General features: G+C 44.7%; 2 protein-coding genes and 1 pseudogene across 3 annotated transcripts in view; 2 read left to right on the forward strand and 1 right to left on the reverse strand.

Moving 5' to 3' along the window:
- The window catches only part of LOC146829162 (uncharacterized), a 220,918-nt gene that overhangs the window by 153,223 nt on the left and 43,394 nt on the right, over positions 1-24,301 (reverse strand). For both annotated transcript variants that reach the window (XM_085607812.1, XM_085607813.1), the window contains exons 2-3: positions 5,913-6,018; positions 1,039-1,230 (exon numbers count right to left, since the gene is read on the reverse strand). In XM_085607812.1, the coding sequence (XP_085463938.1) occupies positions 1,039-1,230; positions 5,913-6,018 (298 nt within the window). The remainder of the gene's footprint in view (positions 1-1,038; positions 1,231-5,912; positions 6,019-24,301) is intronic.
- LOC146829163 (chloride intracellular channel protein 5-like) lies at positions 11,412-12,408 on the forward strand (annotated as a pseudogene).
- The window catches only part of LOC146829164 (uncharacterized), a 101,679-nt gene continuing 100,468 nt past the window's right edge, over positions 23,091-24,301 (forward strand). Inside the window, exon 1 of the mRNA XM_085607814.1 lies at positions 23,091-23,592. Coding sequence (XP_085463940.1) covers positions 23,374-23,592 — 219 coding nt within the window. The 5' untranslated portion in view covers positions 23,091-23,373. The remainder of the gene's footprint in view (positions 23,593-24,301) is intronic.

Below are 24,301 nucleotides of genomic sequence, written 5' to 3' on the forward strand. Positions count from 1 at the left end.
GGCGTATCTTTTTGGCGCATTCCCAGGTTTTGTAGATCTGGGAATTCGTCAAAAACCATGGGATTTGCGTGGGCACACCCTGCGCAACGCCCAAGAAACGCCTCTGTTGCACACAGGAAGGCAACGCAGCTATTTGCGCTGTGTTGCCTTACTGCAGATTTATGAAGCCTGAAAGCCACGCAGTGTGGCTCTGCGTGGCTTCATAAATCTGACTTAGAGGCTTGCTTCACACAGGTACCACTTTGTGTGGTGCAAACGTGGCGCACGCCTCTCATAAATGTGCTGTCAGTGCTGGCAACCTATGCCTGGATAGGATGGAAACTTTGAGCAAACACAAGTTTTAGATTGTAAAATCTTTGCAATGGTGAAGTTAGACTTCCTTCACATGCACAGCTGTTGAATAATAATACTTACAGACAAGAGGTAAGAAAGCGCTATAGAAAGGCTACAATACAATACAATACAATATAAACTGTAGCATAATAAGGACCCTCGAGGCCACACTCATTTCGTGGAAGCCTAGACTAAGATCTAACTCCACTTCTCAAGAAATGAAAGTTCATTTCACACGGTAGTAACACTAAACAACGTTCTTCTCATTCCACCGGAACAGGAAGTATTGCCCAAATCGGGATACTGAGATCTGTTGAGATTGATGTACCCTCTGTTCTTTTCTTGCACGAATTTTATCTGGAAAAAGTTGGCTGATGTGGGGAAAAAGTACTATTCTGAGTTTTGGCACCTCAGAGCGAAAAAGCACAGTATTACGACGCTATCCTCCATTCTGAAGAATGAAACTCGGAATGGTGCCGTAATAAAGCACTGGTACACACTGCGCCCTGCAGAGCTAGTATTTAGTGAGTGTGGTACTACCGCCCAGATTACCTCAGGGCTCATAATGCACCTCTTTGAGCGATATGAAACCAAGTTGACACATGCATTCATTTATACAACAGCTCCATACAGTCCCCCTAAATACGCCTTTTACTTTGTAAAATTATAGTTGACTGCTTGAACCAGTATCCACAAACTGCTCACCTTGCTTGCTTTTTGTAGTTTTTGGGCTTATTTTTGCAGTAGTAAATCCACTGCACTGTCACACTGGCCACAGAAGCAAGCGCAACAGCCGGAAAGACAATCACCAATATGAGATCTAAGGTATTCCAGAGGTGTTCACACTTTGGTCCCATGTACCAATAATCAGTCCATGATTCCCTGTAATTTGGACATCTGCAGAGAAAAAAAAGTTATGAGCATTACAAACATTGCTTAAATATTGACAGTGTAGTAAAAAAAACCTTGTGCACCTCAGTTATTGCGTACAATGGGTGACACAGTAGTGGATACGGAAATAGGGAAAAGAAGGGTATCCACTACTGTGTCACCCATTGTACGCAATAACTGAGGTGCACATGGTTTTATTGTTAGATGCACACTATTTATCCCCCCTTTTTTTTATTATAATTTACAGCCCTGAAGAAGTTCATTATATGAACGAAACGCGTTGGCTGGCTAAAAAATCTTTTGTCTTGGAAAATAAAAGAAACTTATCACCTACTTATTTGTTTCTTTGATTGTCAGTGACGTTTCAATAAGCAGTGCACCACTCCACCAAACTATTCCTCTAGTTGTCTGCTAAGCAGTTGGCACTCCTCAACGGCAAGTGCTGGAGTTTGTTTTCGTGCACGCTCACTCCATTTCTAATTACTAATCAACATCAAGGGAACTACACAGGGTAGTGCGGTCTCTGTGTCCGCCGTTGTCCGGAACCACAAACTAGTAAAAAACACCTGCAGTGATACCAGAAAATTGAAGATTGACCCAGTGTTTCAATTTGACTATCTGACTAGATTGACTTGGAAGAATGACATTTTTTTAAAATTACAAGTGATGAATGTGATGGTAATTGTGAAGAATGAACCTTGATGGGGAGAAAGAGAACACTGTACAAGATATTAGGGAAGTGTTCTGGATTGTGGACATATGGGGAATATAATACTGATGCTTGAGGGTCTTTTGAGGTTTACCTCTCGTTGAGTCCATGGAATCTGAGAAGCCCTCCAACGCTGGTCGAGGAGGGATCACTGAAGACGCGAGTTTATAGTTTTCCCAAATCCTGATTCACAGAATTAGGATTTGGAATGATTTCCAATCCTAAAGCCTACTTACAATGAATCCAGATTTTCCACTGTAATAAGTGGGCTTTGTAGGGATACCATTAGGCGTGAGATCATATTTCTAGAGGAGAGAAAAGAGGGGGTGGATGTTGGGAGGTAATGCCATGAGCCTCCACAGAGTTGCATGTTTTTGGGTATTCACAAATATTGGCTAAGGGATTTCTCAATCATTTTGCACAGATAAATTTAGAAGTATAAAATGCTTACATGCGTGTGAATTATATGATGGCACCTGAAATATGTCCATTTTAAGTGGGTTTATGGAAAACAATTTCGATGGGGAGAAAAACAGAAAGATATAGAAAAATTGTATTCGCATGTAAATGATGGTTTTGGGAGGGTGGGCAGAAGGCAGGTGGTAGGGTCCGAGAGTGAGGAGCACAGTGATTGGTTCAAAGGGTGAGGGGTGGAATTTCTGAGGTTTTTGAGTGTCAGTTACCAGGAATAGGAGCCGTGTTTTTTAATGGGTGCATCCTGGTTGGCAGGGTCAGGAACAGCTTTTCCCACCCACCCGTCCTTAAATGTTGGCTTTGATGAGGTTGGTGCACAAGAAGTAGGAAGTAGTATTGCTTTGTTGCTTTATGAGCAGTTGCGTGGCAGTTCCTAGTCAAGTTTAAAGGGTTTATAAAAGAAAGATTGGTCATGTTCAGACCCAGTTGAATTTCGGAGGGGAAGGGGAGTTAATGGAATGAGAGCACAACAGCGGTGGATGCAAGACAGATGGATGCGGGGAGTTATGAGTGAGGCGGGTGAGATTAGATTATGCTTGATTAGGTTTGGAGGGGTTGCTTAGGGGAGGGGGAGTTTTTTGGGGGATAGTTAATAAAATATATAGTGAGGCTAAAGTTTATGATTAGTATGTATGGCGTAGAGCCAATATGTTGGAGGGGGGGGGGTTATTGCCCTTCTGGGCACCTGTATCATTAAAGCGGCCTTTCTCACACTATAACGTAGTCAGTCGTTATTGGAGACACCATACCGCCCGATATTACATTTTCCAGCCGTATGGTTTCCAGGATCAGCCACGGCCGCACCCCAATCACCCAATGCTTCGCTTTAGGTCCTGTTGCTGTGAGGAATGTCACTCACTGTGTCGACGGTTCACTGTGTCCACTAAGCAACAGGACACGTCACACTACACCCCAAGCATCACGCTGGTCCCTGCTCATACCTCTCGTCTCTACCTACATAGCTGATGCCTCCCACTTACACTCCACGAGTCTTTCAAACTTTTGCCAGCCATTTTTGGTAGAAAATTGGAAAAAGCTAAAAGGAGTGAGAACAACTAATGATGTCTGTAAGCCATCTAGTGGACAAAGGAGGAATTACAGCACAAAGTACAGCAGCAGGTATCTATCATTCTATATTTTATGGCATAGGCTGGAATACAAATACAAAGTGAAGGAAAACCACTGCCCGGGAATGTGGGCCATAGTCAGTACAGTCACTCTATTGAAGGGTCTGTTTCAGACCCCCCCCCCATGCATCTCAACATTTAAGTATCTGTCCTTACTGCATTATTCACTCACTGGACTCCTTATACTTTCTCTTGATACTTGGGGGTTCTGTGTTTGCTATTGTATTTCTTATTGTTTATATTGCGCATTTTCCTGTTGCAGTTTAGCTTTTCTGTATTATTGTTTGGGAGAGGCTTTTAATGCAAATTTCTACTTTTTCCTCTGCCGAGATACCTCCATCTTTGCCTAGTTTTTATCATTATCCCAAGGTTGGCTTTTGGTACCTTGCCTGGCGGCCCTTCATTGTCCTCTAAGTGAAGTAGGAGGATGGCGGTGTGGCACTGGGGGAGGTCGCATGTATAATCCCTCCTCAAAAAAGAAGAAGACGTTAAGCGAAATGAGACCTGTCAATAACACTAAACCCTAACCCAAAATTGGCAGATTTTGTGAAGAGGGAAATCCACTGTTAGGTATTCATACGGAAGCATGTGATTTTCAAAGATCAAAAATCACATTGAAAGGGATATTTGTGAATTCCTAAAAAATAGCAACTTTACACAAGTCACAGAAGTAAGCCTACTTCTTGTAAAAAATACTCATTGTTTTGTTAAACAGCCACTAAATGTCTTTAATGAACGAAGAACATTCATATTCTAACCAGTAGAACCTTTTTAATTTCTGTCATCACTTATATGCAAAGCTGAGACACGGATGTGCTATGTAGCACCAGGGTTTCAGGGGCCAGGCTCAAAGGTTCACATAACATGGCCTTCAGCATACCAACTTTACGTCTAAACGACCAGTAATTTAATAAAAGATGCTACATTTTACAGCAATCACTAGATAAACGGAGTGGCTTAATGCATCAAGTCTAGTGTTGCCTTCTTACAGCAGTCGAAATTTATTAGCAAAACGTTTGCTTGGTTTTCATTTCTGTGGTTATGATTGGACCACAGATAAACCTGGCTCCCTGAACACTGTGGCCAATTGTTTATCAAGAGTTCATCCAATGCAGCAAGACACGTGAAGGGGAAAGGGCAGTAATGCGGCGTATTTACCATTACAAAGCGCATTCCTGTCCTTTCCTAGTGCTGGCACACTTTTGGCTGCCTAGCTCAAGTCCAGGCACCCTTGCAGAAGTGTGCCTGCGCTGTAAGCAGTATTGCTTTTGTGCAGGAAGGGACATCTTCCTGCACAAAAATAATCCTGCAAGGCATTTCTCTATTTCTATTTGTGCTGCAGAATGTTCTGGAGCACACCTAGAAAGAGAAAAAAACTAGGAGAAATAAAGATATTTCTCCTCGTTATGCCTGACCAGGGGAGGCGTAGTATATTGATGCATTCTCAGTTTCACCACTAATGGAAAATTTGGAAATGCACCAGAATCCATGGGTGGAAACGTAGGAACACTCATGGAATGCCTGCCTGCGGCAGAGTAAAGCATGGTGGTGGTTTACTCTGCTTTGCGTTACTCTAGATTTATCAAGCCGTGCAGGTCCACGCAAGACGGCCTTGTGTGGCTTGATAAATCTCACTTAGGTTTTGTGACGCCCTCGCGCCTCTTTGCATGGTACATGGGCGACACAAAGCCTTGATAAATATGGGCCTGCATGTTAAATAAGGATACTATTATGGGTAAAAGTTGTGCAGTCGCGCACACTACAAGGTTACAGACAAGAGTTTAGCCACTGTGTCATGGACCCTCGTGCAACAAGGAAAAGTGCCCCCCTCTCTACTGTTTGAACTGTCAAATACAGCAATAGCCATGGTTCAGTAGGTCCTGGAAGCCCCGGGGCCCGGTGCCACTGCACCTACCGCACCAATGGAAGCTTAGCCCCTGGTTACATATTTTGCAAACAAGAAATACGCATCCAAACAAACCCGAGGGGACATTCATTCATGGGTTGCATTGTGAGTTAGGACAGCCAGAGGGTGGCATGGCTAAAGAAAATGGGATCACCATTTTTCCTTTTCACGGATCATCTTGAGGAAAGATTATGATCCGTTTTACTTTCTTTCTGACAGACATTTGGAGGGTAAGGATACACAATACGTGTTATGGGGTGTGGGCGGCATGACTGCACAATATAACATTGTCATTCCGCTACAGAAGGACTCCTTGATGGATGCATGTGTAGGTGTTTGCAGCGTAAAGTGGTGTCTGAGGGGTCAATTGTAGGCTTTATAGGGTGGGAGAGATGTACTTGTATATTTTTACGCCAGTCACCAGCAAAGAGTTCTGTGAAAATAAAAATAAATCTGATACATAACAACATACTTGCAAAATGGCCTCTGATCCTTACAGGCACATTCTATGTTATCGGGACAGAAGTTTGTTGTGGTGCCCACACATTTTCCAAAATCACGAACGTTTGAACAGTTGGCTGGAAAACAAAATAAAAATCAAACGTGAGAAGTGTAAAGTTATGTACACTATTTTCATTCTTGGTTACATTTTCTCTGGTAGCAGTTTTATAAGGATATAATCACCCTACCTGACAAGTAATAAATACAAACTCTCGCCAGTGTTGAAATGTGCAGGAATGCTGAAAACGTTATTTACGATACAGAAGCGCAATGTCATATTTTTCCTTTTAGTTAAAAATGTATATTTGTGAAAGACAGTTTTAGTTGATAATAAAAAAGGGCAACATAATGTTCTGTAGTTTTTGGCAACCTACTAAATTAAATAAGATTAACTTTTATAGGTAGGCCACCACAAAGAGTCTGCTGGAGCAGCGACCCCCTTCGCTTAGGGTTTGTTACTGGCTCTGAATGCATCTGAGGGAGCGATGTCCCGCCTTCCATTAGACCACCTTTACAGTGTGTGTTACTGGGCCTGAATCAGCATTCGATAAAGCCACTGTGTCTAGACTTACTCAACCCTTACCCTGCCCCCTGCTACCGCATGGAGAAGCATGTAACACTCCAGCCCCTGCCCGCACACCCTTAAGACCCCCCCCCCCCCCACACTGTGGCCTGCCCTGCTGACGTTTACCACCTGCTGAAAGCACATAGTAAATACCAGTGGATGTTTCCCTGGAATCGGAGATAACCCTCTAGCCCAGTATTTGCAGATCTGCATGTCTCTGTAACATTCTGGGGACACACACTCACAGTGGCTGGATTTTGATGGAGATAGCTGCCAGGTTTGTTAATTCTAAGCCTGTGTCCTCCCCACACGCCTAAATTCGCCATACTCATTATGAGGCCCTAAATTGGATCTTTTACATCTGAAAAAATAGCTATTTCCTCTATACCTGAATTTGCAGGAAACTGTGTGCAAAACTGCGTCTGCCATTCATAGCACGTCTCACATCTTTTTGGATTATGGGTCTTTGCAGGTTGTATTCCCTCTTCACAGTGCAAACTATGCCTGCTCAAATACCTGGGCAGATTGGCTTATAGAGCATGTAGTTGCCCAGTGGTCGTATATAGGATTTTGCACTATTTGCTTTCAACAACACTTATTAATACATGTAATTTAGGATTATTTACAAACTGATTTCATAAATTAGAAATATAAATGTTTTTTCCTATCATTTTAACATGAGATATGTTACTTAAAGGTCCAGATCTAAAGCTAAAAGGGACTTGGATTTGCATCAGGTCTTGGCTTAAGTATTATCATTGGCATTCTCTGAATCAAGTCAGGATAGACCAGGCAGTCTCTGCATGTCAAAACAGATAGGCGTCCCTGAGGGGCAAGGGCAAGCGATCCAGCTCCATGCATATGGGGGCAAAGATTAAACTTTCGAGAAAAGGCCTTTAATGTCTCAATTTGACGAAGCTACGATTTTCCATTTATTCATGTTTTTATTCTTTCAAAGAGCAGTGCTGGGCTTAAGTGCATCTCTGCATTGACAGCCATTCAGGTCAGGAGAGGTGTGGCTGCGCACATATCACTTGCACCACCCAGAAGAAGTAACAGGTGGTGTGAGGGTGCCCAATGCCAATATACTTGGGATATTTTCGCTACTCTGAGAAATCTGTGTAATTTATGGTATTTCTCATTATGCTTGTTATGTGAAATTCCCAATGTTAGGGCATTATGTCTGGTTGCGCAATAAAAGGCCGTTCAATCAAAAATCCAATTGCAGGAGCAAAAAATCAACATGAATGACCACAACACAAGCAGCTGTTGTTCACAGCACGTGTCTGTTTTTTATGCTTTTTGTTAGTATGTGTAACAGGGTCTCCCGTTTCGGGCACTAGGCCTGAGCGTGCCACGCTGGAGGAATGACACACATACACACACACAGACCTATAGAGTCAGCCAGAAGGCCACATGCGATCTCTGCCCGTCTATTATATAGCCTCTGGCCACGCTTGGCCAGAAGATGCATTAGTTGTAGTTCCAGGGCATGTCGTCACCACGGGGGCATTGCCTGGGGGTTGTTACATCCCTCCCCAACTTGCCATTGGACTTTGCTGTCATGCTTGGCATGCAAAGTCTCTGAGTCTCTGGCTTGGGGTGGATTGGGCCTGAGGATATTTAGCTGATGGCGGGAGCGGTTGTTTCTGCCCTTAGACTCCTGGCAGGAATAAAGACTCGATCCCGGATGTGGGAAATGTTTGGGAGGTGTTGGACTTGGTCCTTATTGCAGGGTCAGCCCAGAACGTTTTGCCTTCCTCCTGTATTTATTCTGACCTGTTTTTGTTGGTTTTATGAGTTTGGGCACTTTATTACTGTTGTTCAGTGCTAAAGTACATGTGCTCTCTCTTGTAAACTTGGTAAGATTGGTCTACTCCTTTTTGATATTTAATTTGGTATTTAATTTACCTGTAAGTCCCTTGTACAGTGGTACCCCATATACCCAGGGCCTGTAAATTAAATGCTACTGGTGGACTTGCAGCGCTTCTTGCTCCACCCACCAAAGTAGCCCTTCAAACCTATCTCAGGCCTTTGCCACTGCAGGGCCTGCAGCGCTCAGTTTTACTGCTGCAGTGAAGTGGCATGTAAAGTGGTTGCCACATCTGAAACTCCATATAAGTCATGCCTAAGGTAGGCCCCAGCTAGCCCTATAGGCAGGGTGCTGTGTAGGTAAAAGGTAGGACATATACCTTAACTGTGTGGCATGTACTGGTAGTGACAAACAGCCTATTTGATTTCTCACTGCTGTGAGGCTGCCCTCTCATAGGTGTGCATTGGGGATTCCCTGATATGTGCTTCAGTGGTAATTTCTGATATGAGAGGGGTAGCGTGGCCATGTTTGGTATGTTTGGAATAATAGCGATAAATCATGCTTTTTGATGAAAGTGGATTTGTCATTAATATTTTAGAAATGCCCATTTTAGTGTCTCAATCAGAGAAGCTGCTTTGTCTTTCTCTGCCGGGAGGCCGAACTCAGACTGCACCATCTGTATATAACAAATTAAGCCTCATTGTTGCCATGCCAATTTGTGATGGCAAAACTTTTCTATGACATCGATTTATCCATGGCATATTGATTGCGAAAGTTTTTTCGATTAATTTATTATCTACTTGGACCAAGGCCCTACATTGATCTAGTCTTAAAGAGGTCTTCAGTCCACATAAGAATCTTTCTGTCCTGAAGATGGGTTACTAGATGGAACACATGACAAGAGCTGCACCCGGAAGAAAACCAGAGCCTTGTGGGCTCCAATCAGCTGCTTGCTGCCTGAGGAGGAATCGGAGCCTTGTGGGCTCTGCTCTACGCCCCTGGCCTGGAAAGGAAAGAGAAGAGCGGCTGTCGGAGTTAAGTCTCGACAAGGAGACCAGAGCAGTGTCAAGAGCAGTCTCAGGGAGATCACTGCAATGAGGCCCCGGTGAGTTAGGGCCTACGGGGTGGGCAAGGCCGCTCCCGTTCCCCTGCATCTGTGCCAGCAGTTGAGCCCGTGTTGGCGAGCTGTGGTCCCGTTGTGAACCTTTGGGGAGCATTATTTTTGTTTGGTGCACAGAGTAAGAGCAGCTTTTCCTCCCGGAAAAGCTGCAACATGGCCAAAGCAGCCTTTCGGCCAATTTCCGTGTAAGGAAGATCGGGTGAGGGTTTCCCTGAAGCGAGGGTGCCCTCCCCCTTTGCATACTTGTACTTGGGGGGTGCCAGATCTCGGCATAGGAGCGGGGTCAGACCTCGGCGAAGGCCCCCGATTTCCAAGTTGGGAGAAGCTCCCAGAAAAGACTGCATTTACTGGTATAGGTGGGCAGGTGGACAGGTGGCCCGGAAGCATACCAGGAAGATAACTGAGTTAATGCATAACCCATAATAAGAGCGCAGGGGCCACTCTGGGAGGGCTTTAATGTTATCCTGGTAATTCCTGTGCCTTATGCCTCACAAAAAAGGCCTTGTGTCCTGCCTGATGTGATGTTGTTGCTTATATCTTGCAATTGTCAGGAAGTGGCACCTATGTGTTAAGTGATGGTGTTTTTGGTAACATGTGCACCGTGAGGCTGCATTTGTGATATGTGCCATCTCCAAGGAGTTACTGGATTGCACTACTTTGTGTTGTTATGACAATTGCCCGATTGGCAAAGTGATGTATGATCTGTGTGAAGTAATTACACGTGCCTAGTGGCACAGTGATGTATGTGATTATGGTCTAGAGTGTTAGATGTACAACAAAGGATATTTTATATAACCTTGTGTGGAGTCTCTTTTTGTGGTGTGCGTACTATGTCACTAGTGTGTGAGTGTTGCGCAAACGCTTTACACAATGCCTCTGGAATACGCCTGCCTGCTCTGCCAAGCTACCAAGGAAGTGAGCAGGGGTTATGTTAGGTGTGTAACTCCCTTGCCCTGACTAGAGTGGTGGGTTCTGCCTGGCTTAGGTGCATACCCTAGCCAACCAGATATCCCATTTCTAAAAGGAGGCATTTAAAAATGACAATGCTTGGTTTTTGCATTGCCAAGGGTGGAGGTGTGTTACGCTCCATTAAAGACCAACTGCGCAAACTAGAGGGGGAGATTAAATCTCTGAAGATCCGGTTGGGCCCATCGGGCAATCCAGAGGTATCTAGGCAGATTAGAATAGCATTGACGGAATTCCAGAAAACGGCCAAAAGAGAAGGCTTATGCCACAGCAAATAGGCCAAGACAAAGGTATACGGGGAGGGGGAAGCCCTCGGCACACATTGGCTACAAAGACGCGCAAATAACGCTTCACTAATGATATCCTTGAGGTACGAGATGGTGACGCCAATATTATCAGAGACACTCCGGAATTTTACATACCTTTTTCAAGTTCTATGAAGACTTATACACCTCACGCCTGGCGCAAGGTGTAGATATTGATGAATATCTAGAAGGTGTGGCATTTGGATGGTTAAGCGATACCAATAGAGAATTTTGGGCTGCAGATATTGAAGATGATGAAACCTGAGAAGCAATTATGCTATTACAATCTGGAAAAGCCCCTTGGCCTGACAGTCTGCCCGCAGACTTTTATGAGACATATATTAGCATGATTATGCTGATTTTTAAATCTGTCTTTCTTGAAGCTAAGGAACCCGGCGAGCACCCCCTATCCATGTGAGAAGCTCAGAGAATTGCTCTTGTCAAACCGGGAAAACCTCCTGAACTGTGAGTCCTACCGGCCCTTGTCACTTATTAATTGTGATATTAAAGTACTTGCCAAGATATTAGCCAACCGTCTTAGTCTTTTGATGAACTTCTTGGTCAGGCCAGACCAGTAGGGCTTTATCCTCGGGTGGTTCACCTCAGGCAATCTTCACATCTTATTTGCGGTCCTCCAGGATATAGACCCAGACGTTGCCACAGTGGAAGCATTTTTAGACACCACCAAGTGACTCGCTGGAATGGGATTACTTGATGACCGTCACGGGATGTATGGTGTTCCCCTCGCCTTTCGGGAGTGGATTGCACTTCTTTATTCCAGACCAGCAGCTACAGTGCAGGTTAATGGTGCTGTTTCAGCACAGTGTCTAATAATCCAAGGTATGCAACAGGGGTGTCCGCAGTAGCCATTGCTTTTTGCTCAGGCTGTGGAGCCTCTGGTGGCCAAAGCAAGGCAACTGCATCATGAATATGAGCTCAGATATCCAACTAGACACCTATTGGTAGCTCTGTACTCAGATGATATTACACTCTACTTGAGGGACCCACAAAACATCTTGAATGGAGTACTGAAATTAACTGGGGTAAATCAATTTGTTTCCTCTTATACCCGTCACTCGGAAATTCCCCTTTGACTATCCATTAACATAGTGGGAGTTGAGGCAAGGAAGCTGCGAGAGCGCATTTGGAATTGGGAGTGAGGGCTCTTGAGGAAGAATAAACAAAAGCCGGCATTGACGGAGAAAGCATAGGGAACTGCCCCTTCTCGCAGCGGCTCTTCATGATCTTCTGGCTCAAAGGGGTCGTCTTCAACGTCACCACCGTGGACTTAAAAAGAAAACCAGCTGATCTTCACAATTTGGCACCTGGGACTCACCCACCGTTCCTAACCTTTAACGGTACCCTAAACTAGCTGCTAAGCATCGAGAATCCAATACTGCAGGAATTGATATATTCTCCAAATTCTCTGCTTACATCAACAACACGAAGCAGCAGGACAATGCCGGCTTGGAGAAAGGTTTGACGAAAGCATTGAAAAAACTTGATAATTACCTAAACACACCCCTACCTGAGGAGATTGATGCTAACAGTACAGAGGATGAAAAGGTTTCGAAGCGCAAGTTCGTTGATGGTGATGACCTGACGCTTGCTGACTGCAATCTTCTACCCAAACTTCACGTGGTAAAGTTACTTTGCAGTTCCTGTGGTTGGGCTGTGCTTCGCCTCTCCTGCCAGTAGCGAGGGACCGGCCGGGCTTGGCTCCGCCGGTCCCGGAAAACTACATCTCCCAAGATCACCTGGGCTACGACGCGAGTTCAACACACGCCAGGAGGCACTTAAAGGTCCGCCTGCTGCGGAGCCCATTGTTCCCCTTGTTTCCCCTGGTGCTCACCTGAGAACACTTTTCTCCCCTCTGCCTCCAGTTACTTTGCAGTTCCTGTGGTTGGGCTGTGCTTCGCCTCTCCTGCCAGTAGCGAGGGACCGGCCGGGCTTGGCTCCGCCGGCCCCGGAAAACTACATCTCCCAAGATCACCTGGGCTACGACGCGAGTTCAACACGCGCCAGGAGGCGCTTAAAGGTCCGCCTGCTGCGGAGCCCATTGTTCCCCTTGTTTCCCCTGGTGCTCACCTGAGAACACTTTTCTCCCCTCTGCCTCCAGTTACTTTGCAGTTCCTGTGGTTGGGCTGTGCTTCGCCTCTCCTGCCAGTAGCGAGGGACCGGCCGGGCTTGGCTCCGCCGGCCCCGGAAAACTACACCTCCCAAGATCACCTGGGCTACGACGCGAGTTCAACACGCGCCAGGAGGCGCTTAAAGGTCCGCCTGCTGCGGAGCCCATTGTTCCCCTTGTTTCCCCTGGTGCTCACCTGAGAACACTTTTCTCCCCTCTGCCTCCAGTTACTTTGCAGTTCCTGTGGTTGGGCTGTGCTTTGCCTCTCCTGCCAGTAGCGAGGGACCGGCCGGGCTTGGCTCCGCCGGCCCCGGAAAACTACATCTCCCAAGATCACCTGGGCTACGACGCGAGTTCAACACGTGCCAGGAGGCGCTTAAAGGTCCGCCTACTCCCTCGCCCCGCGAGGTCGCGTGCGGATCGTACCGGGAGAAGCCCGGGACAAGGGCGGGACCGTCTGTGGCCGTCAGAGGCCGATTGAGGCTGGGCTGGGCATCATCACTAACACCTACAAGTAGTGAGGGGATGATGAGGCTTTGTTGATTTTCTTCAATATTTGGACATGCACACAGATTGAAATAGCGTTATGTTACAATGCTAGAGTTATAAATGTTTATATAGTTTATTTATCTTGTGATTGTGCTGAATTTGGGGATTGCAATTGTGTATATTTAGCTTCTATTTTTCCCTTGCACCCCAGTATTTAAATTCATAAGATGGGGAAGCGGGCCTGTACTGTGAAGCATCAAAATCCTGCTCCTTCAACAAGTACTTCTAAACCTACATCTATAGATAGAATGCTAGAGAAAGCATTAGGAGCAGTGGCCACAGAAATAGAACGTACAGAGCGGCGCCTTTCGATCACCCCAAACTTAGAGCTGCGCTCGCAAGTTTCTGATTCATTAACCGACATACGGGTATTAGACCCAGAGTCCACCAATGACCAATCCATAGCCGAGGTGATTCAGACTCTGGATACCCCCAGAGAGGTCAACCCCCGGTGCCCCAGTGCCCCGGTGCCCCGGTAGGAAATGTAAAGAAAAAACAAAACATAATGCTAAACCACCTATAAGAAGGAAAAAGGGGCAGGAAGTGGTCAAGGAAAAAGGAAATCAGGGTGGGACTTATAACAAGGCTAGGCCAGAACCTACTAATGCCCAGCCCGTGTGGGTTTCACTCTTGATGACGAATCTCCAGCAGCAAATAAGAACTATCATCAAAGAAGAATTAATTCCTGTAGTGACAATGCTAGATAGGCTGTCAGCAAAGTGGAACGTATGGGTAAAAAACAAAGAGCTGCCCACAGATATAACTAACATAGCCAGTATGTCATGTGCTCAGGTTTCTATGAGCAATGCACAAGTTGGGCCCCCCATAATTTTTAAAGATCCCTGCACTTTGTTACCACAAGGAAAATCTACAAACGACAGGGGGGAAATTGATACTAATGTGGGGCGCTGCCCAGTGACAACAAATCCGGCACATGAGGACTGCCCTCGGTTGGCAGGGAGAAGGGCAATGGTGGACACCCCTAGGTGGGGGTTGGACGATATTCCCCCAAACCAGGACCGTAATGATTTAGATTTAAAAAACCAAACATACTGCCCCCCAATCATAAATCTACCGCCCGAGTCTGCCCCATATGTATTGGTTCTTGCAGGAGCGCTAGAACTAAGAAAGGGACTAATCGAAACACACCAAGAGCTAAAACACAAAACCATTCATTGGTTAGCAAACCATAGTGATTTTGGCTATGAGAACGTCCATGAGATATTAACTACAAGAAGGGTAGGATGGATAGGCAAGCACCATAAGGATATTCAAGGGGATTGCGTAGTAATTAATTTTAGAAACCCAAACATCATTGAGCAAATTTTAGCGACAGAATATGGGAGGAATAGGGGGAGTATTATCTTACTCCCTCTAGGATATTTTTATCCCCCTATAAGGCCTTATCATCAAGATCACTTTTATCAGTTGAAAATGAGATTTCCTCCCAAAAGAGTGGTACCTTCAAATCCAGGCCAGTCGTTATATAATTTCCCAATTTTTAATATTCCATCTGGTAATAGGTACAGCCTCTAGATGGAGTGGATTGACCGAAGGCACCAAATATAACTAACAATGTGGGAAAAGTCTTAACAACACAAAACTTAGAGAGTCAGGGCAGCTTTATAAGGCCAAACTGCGAGGTTGAGGATGAACTGGCCAGAGGGAGAATGAGCGGCTCTCGAAATCTAAGCCATCCTCTCTCTCGGTTTAACCATTGTGAAAATCTTGAACAATCGCTGGATCCAGTTCCAAAGCCCCCGGATGTTGGTGAATTAATAAACGCTTCTTCAAATCAGCCAATATTGGAGACCCCATATAAGATCCCACCAAATGCCCAGGTAACAAAGGTTTTATCTTGGAATATTGCGGGACTAAACAGTAAACTAGATGACCCCGAATGGGGCCCTTTCATTGATTATTTTGAAATCTGCATGTTCCAAGAAACCTGGGCAAGAAGAGAGGTTTCCAAATCAGGCTATGCTAGCTTTAACATTCAGCAGAAATCTCATTACTGAGTAAGGGTCTCTCCTTTGTCATCACAGAAAGGACAAACTTTTTTACACTTAAAACAGAGATTTTTCAATTTTTCAGAAAGATCAGGCTTAAGTTATTTTTTCAAGATAAGGAGCCTCTGATTCAAGATTCTTGTACGGGACTTAGACCCCCCTCAAATTTCTACCCTACCAATGGCATGATGCCTCCTGAGCTACTAGCCTTTGAAAAACTAATCCTACAAGGCATAGACAACATGAAATCAAAGAAATCATACATTCCATACAACATCACACTAGCAGAGCGCCAAGCTCTCGAGGCATTGAAAAATGATGATTCCATTATTCTTAAACCTGCAGATAAGGGAGGAGGCATTGTAATGCAAAATCGCAAAGACTACGAGGCAGAAATTCAAAAACAAGTGAATGAGAAAAAACATTATAAAAGGCTCAATACCAATCCCTTACCACAAATCAGCAAAGATATTCTGTTGGTTACCACTGCAGCAAAAGAAGAGGGTTACATTACCAAAAAAGAATTTGAATTCCTGAATGCCGATAATCCTAGGACCCCGGTCCTATACACCATACCTAAAATACATAAGAGCACCACCAATCCCCCAGGCCGTCCTATACTATCAGGATGCGGGTCCGTGCTGGAACCCATAGGCGCCTACATAGACCATTTCATTAAAGGGTTCGTTCCTCGACAGGATACATTTGTGAAGGACACAATGTACATGATAAACCTAGTGGATGGTATGCCATTCAACCTAGGCAGGGACCTATTGGCCACCCTTGATATAAGCTCTCTCTACACCAACATACCTCAGGAAGACAGCATAGAGATTATAGAGAATTTATTAGAGACAAGACCAAGGCCAATACAGGTACCCACTAGCTTCATAATTAGCCTATTGCGTATCGCTCTACAGAGCAACTATTTTATTTCAGAAGGACATTACTACCAACACTGCTCTGGTACCAGTATGGGAGCAATGTTTGCTCCGAATTTAGCAAATATCTACATGCATTATGTTGAACACAAGTTCGCCCTCAATGACAACAATCCCTACCACCCAAAAATTAAATGTTGGAAGCGCTATATTGACGACATTTTTATTATTTGGACAGGTACTGCCACTGATTTCAGTAATTTTGTTACACATCTTAATACTGTCCAGACGTATCTCACATTTACATCTACCACACATGCGTCTACTATAGCGTTCCTAGATCTCAACATCAACCATGAGAATGGGATACTATACACTTCACTTCACAGGAAGATTACTGAAAGGAACACACTACTATCATATCGTAGCCAACACCCTCGTGCCCTGAGAGACGGCCTACCATTCGGGCAGTTTCTCAGAATCCGCCGCAATTGCACCTACAAGGCAGACTACATGAAAGAAGCTGATATACTCAGAGGGAAACTAGTCAACATAGGCTATCCTAATAGATTAGTCAAAAGATCACTCAAACGGGCCTGGTACTGTCCAAGGGAGGAACTCCTGAAAACTAAAGAGAAACCCAAGATGGAGAAAGTAGTATGCGTCACTACTTTTGGCACACATACCAATCAAGTACGTAACCTCATTACTAAAAACTGGAGCATTATCAGAAGCATAGACCCATCCTTTGAGATACCACTTTTCGCCTACAAAAGAGGGAAAAACATAAAAGACCATCTTGTTAGGTCAGCCACGGACAAGAAAGTGAATTCATCTAATACTCTCACAAATGCGTGGGGCCTACCCAAAATTAAGGGACACCACAAATGTGGTAACTGTGTCTCTTGTGAGTTTACATTCAACACCTCCACCTTTGAGCATGGCAAACTCAAACACACCCTAGAAAACTTTTCAAATTGCAACACACGCAATGTCGTGTATTGCGTCTGGTGCCCCTGTAACCTCCCATACATAGGTCAGACCCAACAACCTGTGAAGACCAGGATCTGCCAGCATCGAAGCCGTATTTGCAGATCGGTTCTAAACGCTCCCATGGTCGCTCACTACAATGAAAAAAACCACACGACAGACGAACTGAAATGGCAAGTGATTGATATCGCCTCCCTACCAGAAAGAGGGGGTGACATAACCAACATGCTACAGCGCATAGAATGTAGATGGATAGACAAGGTCAATTCGATAGAAGAAGGCCTGAATTTGGCTGAGGAATGGAGAGGCTATGTAACCACCTTACAGTAATGACACACGTTCCATCTATCCAGTACCTGAGCATTGGACAGTGCCCCTGCATGCTGTACTCTCACAAGGCAGCGTATCACATGATCACGCCAATTACATCTATCATACTAATGTTCACAACATTTGAAGGTCCTTGCTCACAGCAGTTTTATGATAAAAATGTCAATAACATTTCCACGTATCACGTCTAACATAACTCGATTCCTACATCCTTTATATCTCACCTAGGGTGACCCAGACTATAATATGAAGAATGTGAGCATATTTCCTTCATTTGAGGATATATGACAGGTATTGTGCCCATGATGCAAGGATAAGTGTCCTTATGTATTGTAATTTACTTATTGCCACAATAGAGCAAGGGGCTCCCACATTACATGCTCTAAGTCTCCTCACTAAGTAGCCACTCGCTCATACAAGTAATAGATGTCACTCCATCAGCCAAGAATACCGGTATTTCGCTGCACGCATTGCACCGTAGTATTCTTCGTCACGGGGCTAAGTCTTTCCTCAGTTTCCACTACACCGGCACACCGATCACCCGATAGTTCGATGAATCAGCGCTCCACAACGCTACGTGATGAGCGGCAGGTCGTATTGGCGGCAAGTCATGTATATAACGAAGCGGACAACTACCGCTCGTCGTTATTACACCAAGACCGCATTGCACGCTCATTTTCCTGCAGCATATCCAGGTCGCTGCATCGGCATACGCGGAGATTGGTCCGTCTTTAATCGTAAGTACATATGCGCACTGCCTACCAGTGCACTTTCACTAATTCACCCTCCGTCAATTCAGCCTATACCGACCTGCTATTATTATCCCCATAGCCTTTCACTGCGGTATCATCTCATTCTACACCCCTGCACGCTGAGATGAGATAAGGGGAATCCAATTGCTACGGCTGTAGCAATACATCTGAGGAGCCTTTTCAGCCCTGTTTTCCATTTTAAAGACCCGGCCTCCCATTCCGTGAGGTAAACTCATACTTTCTGTTTTTCAGTCATGGCTCTTACTGTCCATAGCTAACCAATGCCACAGTATTTACCATCAGTTCTTCGCAATTACCATTATTCTTGCAATAAGTAAACAGTACTTTTTTCCTTTGTGATTATCATTGTAGAACCTGGCTGGGTCCTCACGTGAGTTATTTGTTTCACTTTTCACGAAAGCACTTCACACAGGCTGCGCCTTTTTCCACATCCAGGTAACCATCTTTCAGCTTAGCCTTCCAGTATAGTTTCTCGCATCTGTGCCGGTACACGGGCCTCATGCTTACTTTCATTAATTTATTGTAGATGTCCCTGCATCGTTAGTCCTGAAGAGACCCCGCATTCACAGTAGGGTCGAAACGCCGTCGACAAGCACATAGAACAGACCACAATCCAGCCTGTATCATTGTATACGTAGACTGTTGAAAAAGTGTATTTACATGGCCGTTCTTTCTTTTCTTCTTTTTATTTATGGAAACCCACTTTTCTAAAAAGCATTTTGGTTTTGTACAGTCACCTTTTGGTTCCAATTTTCACCTGGGGACACTATGCACAAAAATTTCTTTATGTTCGTGATTTAAAAGAATTGTATATACTATTTACTGCTTTATATAAAATACTGTATTGATTCAACTGTGTAGAGATTTCATTTTGTCCTCTGACATCACAAAGTCCTTTCAAAACTATTGCCATTGTGCGTATTCATTGCTTAAATCATTCTTTCTATTATCCACTGGAACCACTGTTCTTCTATATATAACCATTACCCTGGTTCCGTTGTGAGTAGGGTTCCCCTGTTGTTAGAAGTGAGCTTTAACATTCCGGCGTCTTTGGGGGGAAAATGGAGACCATCCGGGGGTCTTACAACCTGGGTAGGATCCCATTTGGGGTGTTCAGCGGCCCAAATTGACACAGGGTCCAGTGATATTTTAAGTGTTCTGTTATGGTTTCCTTTAAAGCCCCCTGTGGTCTTAATTAATGTATACTCACGACCCTCTCCAAAAGGTAATGAATCAAATACAGTGGAAGAGTTAACTACCTTCCTAGGCTCTATTTATAATAACCAATTGATTATAGTAGGTGGGGACTTTAATTGTCAGTTTGAGCCGCTAGAAGGGTTACCATCCGATGTCTGTTTGACGAGGACCACTTTTTAAAAATTCCAGAGTCAGGATGTCCAAGAGTCAAAATATGGTCCCCACTTGTGATTCAGATGAGTTGTCTCACTCTGAGACATTCTCTTCGAGCTTGCAATGGGAGATCTCTATCCGAAACATCGAATAGTTATACGTTCCACAGCAAAAATCGGGGGTCTATATTGGACTATATTTTTATTAATTCACACTTTTGGGATAGGATGATGGATTTTAAGATAATCCCACGTCTAGATAGTGACCATTCTGCACTAGTTGTGGAACTTAAAGCATTGAACATGGGGAGTCTGCCAGTTACAGATAACCCCTCTGATTCTAGGGTGGTCGTTACACATTGCAGGAAGAGAGTGAAATGGTCTAATTTTAGCCAATCAGAAGCAAGATTGGCCAGTCTATATGAAGCTTTGCTTCTGGTTTTTATAGATGCGTCCAACCTGTCTAGCCTGATTAAGGAGGGCATTGACCTTCAGCAGGCCCAATCTAATTATGATAAATTAGGAAAAGTCACCTATGATTTCTATTTCCCAAATAAAAATTTGAAACAAGATAAGTTGCCCTCCCACCCTTGGTATAATACTTCCTGCCGTCAGGCTAAAAAGGCTTTAGTAACATCTATCAAAGCCAAAGATCGCCTCTCAATACGGTCAGCAAGAGTTAATTACAAAGCAGTCATACAAGAGGCTAAGCAAAGGTGGGAAGAAGAAAATTGGGCCACTATGAAAACTGCTTTAGGTGACAGAGATATGAGGACTTTTTGGGGAATTGCTAATTCTGGCACAACCGCCCTTCGAAGTGCGGTTGAGCCAAATTTAGATGAACAGGTTTGGCGGGGGCACTTTGAAACCTTATATGCTAAGGAGCCCGGTGATGATTCTGTTCCTGGTTGTGTCCCAATAGTTCCTTGTCCTGCAGGTATTTGGGATCCAATGCCCCTGTCTGATGGTGATGTGGGCCTGTGCATAACTATAAAAGAAATAAAGGTCGCATTAGCAAGAATAGCTCCGGGTAAAGCTCCAGGTTTGGATAAGATACCTGGAGACCTCTTTAAGAGTGACCCTGCTAGTTGGGCTCCATACCTTTGGATGCTTTTTAATTCAATTATGCGAGGCATGAAGATTCCTTCAAGCTGGCTTGGCGCGGAAATAATTCCGATTTTTAAAAAGGGCTCCCCACTCCTCCCAACCAACTATAGACCTATAAGTCTAATAGATATTTCTCAAAAAATGTTTGCGCGAGTCTTGCTTCTTAGACTGCAGTCATGGATGGAAGAGAGGAATGTTTTGTCCACCCTCCAGGCCGGGTTCAGGGAAAAATTGTCGACCCTGGACCAAGTATTAAGATTACAACTGTTGTATTGGAAGACTGTATATGTGCAGGGGGGTAGTCTCTTCTTAATTTTTGTAGATTTGAGATCTGCGTTTGATTTAGTACCAAGGGAGAAATTATGGTTGGTTTTGGCCGAGATGGGGGTCCCAGTTTATTTTATTCGACTTTTTAAACGTTTACATGAATGTAACTATGCGCACATTAGGTATGGGAAGGATGGTAATCTTACAGCCCCCATACCCATTAACCGTGGTGTTCGCCAGGGGTGCGTGCTTGCGCCAACTCTAGTTAGCCTCTATATTAATGGCCTGATTGATGCCTTGCTTGCAGAAAAAGATCTTGATGCCCCCAAGCTAGCCTCCCGTAGAATCTCGGCAATGATGTTTGCCGATGATACCCTATTGGTTGCCAAATCGCCTATGGGGATACAAAGGGTTTTGGATAAATTTGAGATGTTTTGTAGAGACAGAGGCTTAGAAATTAACCTACAGAAAACCAAATTTATGGCATTTAATTGTCCAAAAAGTACACTTCCTAACCCGTCTTTAAATGGCAAGCCTCTTGAGAGAGTGTCATCCTTTGTGTATTTAGGTATTACAATCACCGAGTCTATGGAATGGGGGGCTCATATTACAAAATCCACACTTAAACTAGCACAATCTTCAGGTGGCATCATGAAGGTTTTTAATAAGTCCAGCAAAAGAACTGTTAGTCCAGCAATTGAAATCTATAGGGCTCAAGCAAGAGGTGGGGCTTTATATGGCGCAGAGCTATGGGGCCACCTACATTTGAAAAAACTATCACAGGTGGAGAATCAGTACTTAAGACAGTTATTTAGATTACCTCGTAGTACCCCGTTGGTCCCGCTACGTCTTGACACAGGTATAATACCAATAGCTGAAGTAGCGAGTCTTAAGCCCATAATGTACTGGCGTTGCCTTTGGACCTCCCCCGAACTTATATCCTATAGGGAGGAATTATTAGAGGTATTAAGGTTACGGGGCGCTGTAAAAATTCCGTGGCTTGACCACATAAAATCCCTGCTAATTAGCATGGGTTTAGGGGATTGCTGGTATGAACCTGAGTCAGCCTGTCTGCTAATAACTAAGGGTCATATGAAGGCATGCTATAAAAAATACAGATTGACACAACTCCATACCCTTTCTGGGACTGGGAAATGCACTAGTGTTTTTTTAGAAATAAAAGATTTTCCTTGCTTTGAGCCGGCAATAGATCTTATCTCGCCACCAGCGGCTAGGGAGCTCTATTTACAGTATAGATATGGGGTGCTTCCACTTCGCTGTTTTACAGCCAAGTGGAGAGACCAACAAACGATTCAGTGCCCGGCATGCGACCACCCCGAGGAAACTGAGCTCCATGTTTTTTTTAGTTGTTCAGGCTACCAGAAGGCAAGGAGACGTTGGTTGGTTCAGATTTGCAGGAATCTTGGCAGTAGGCGCTGCCTTGAAACATTTAGGATACTGAAATCTGATTCAAGCATTCCAATAGTATACTCGGTGGCTGGTTTTCTGTTTTCAATGTGGTGCACTAGAAGGGTTTACCTGAGATCTCGTAATAATGTTTAGATTGCCCTATAGCAAACGTGATAGTACAGTAGTTCATAACCTCCCTGATGTTCTTCTTTTTATACAGAGGTTTTTTTAACTTCTTTTAGCTAATTTATTTATTTATTGCACCATGCACTTTTCGAAGTCAATTGTGTAACCTTTGTCCAAATCCTATATCCCAAATTTAATGTATTCCTAAATTGAAAATGTGTGTATAATTATCATTGCTTTTTTATCTTTTTCTTTTAATCACGACTGATAATACGATGAAATTTTAGATGTAAAATGTTTGCTCTGTGATGTACTTTTTAGGTCATTTTGTCCGAAATAAAGTTTTTGAATGATATGGAACTCTGCTACTTGGGGATAGCGGTGTCATGTGAAAAGGAAGAAACCATTAGAGCCAACTATGACATGGCCCTAACTGCTATAACGGATAACATTACTTGCTGGATATTGCTCCCCCTTTCCTTAGCAGGATGTCTCTCCCTCATCAAAATTGTCCTTCTTCTGAACTTATTATATCTCTGTCGGGTTCCCGTCCCCGCAAACCCCGATCGGCTCTGCCAGCCATTGCCTCACGGAACCGCCCCTTTCTCTCACTTACAGCTACCGGACCAGGACGTCACTTTTGGAGAGCGTGAAGTCTCCTATACCCCACATAGCAGGCCCTTTAACTCCACGGATGAGGAAGACTCCAGCCCCGCCCCTTGGGGGTGGGAGTACGGCGCATCGATGACGTATAAGATGCCAGGAGCCTATCACAAATTCGTAAATGACCGGAAAGAGGAAGAAGGCGGATTGCGGGAGACCGGTAGAGAGCCGGAGACCGGGAAACAGACGAAAGGACCGGGAGTCCTTAGCACCACCGAGGCAGCAACCGAGGAGAAGCCAGGAGGCCAACGGCAACACGAGATGCCCAGCCACCTTCTCAGAGAGACGTGGCTAGAACAGGTGCGTGCTCAATTTCGGGGAACTGGGAGGGCAGAGACTGCATCCCAGGGAGGTGGGGAAGGTTATAGTGCAAGTTCCCACTAGAACCCCCTGTTCCTTTCTGGTAATGGCCCCTTCCCTGCTCCGTCCAGAGAACTGACCGGGTGAAACTCCCCTCACAACTATCCCAGTACTATAGACAGTATTTAGCACTAACAATAGTGCATCTCTTTATTTTCTCTCTTGCCTCACGTCCCTACTGGCCCCTGACGAAGCACGTTCCAAAGTGACGCCAAGGAGGAGAAGATCCAATCCCCCTGCTGAAGACGTCGCTTGGACAACGCTCTCTTATTTTTGTTTATCCTTATCCAATAAAGAATAGTGGCTGTACAGTCGTGTGTGTGTCTAGTGGTTGAAGGGGCGGAGTATCCGTGAAGGGAGGAAAAGGAGGAGCGTGTGGGAGGACGGCAGTTAGAGTAGGGACGGGGAAGTGGAAGGTTGAGAATAAAGGATTGACGAAATAGAACACGGTGTCTGTCGTCATTGAGATCGCATCGCGACACGACAGCTGGCTAAACCCCAACGTGTGACCTCATCTGCCCGAGTGCGAAACGCAGAAGAAGACGTCGGAAGCAGCGCTACGCGTGCAACCGTGTTCAGCGTCTGTCCGGGGAGCGCGGGGTGAAAGTGAGACCCTGGCCCCCTGTTGGTCCCTTCCGAGCGAGTGACC

The sequence above is a fragment of the Triturus cristatus genome, chromosome 5_2 (genome assembly GCF_964204655.1).
Source record: "Triturus cristatus chromosome 5_2, aTriCri1.1, whole genome shotgun sequence".
NCBI lineage: Eukaryota > Metazoa > Chordata > Amphibia > Caudata > Salamandridae > Triturus > Triturus cristatus.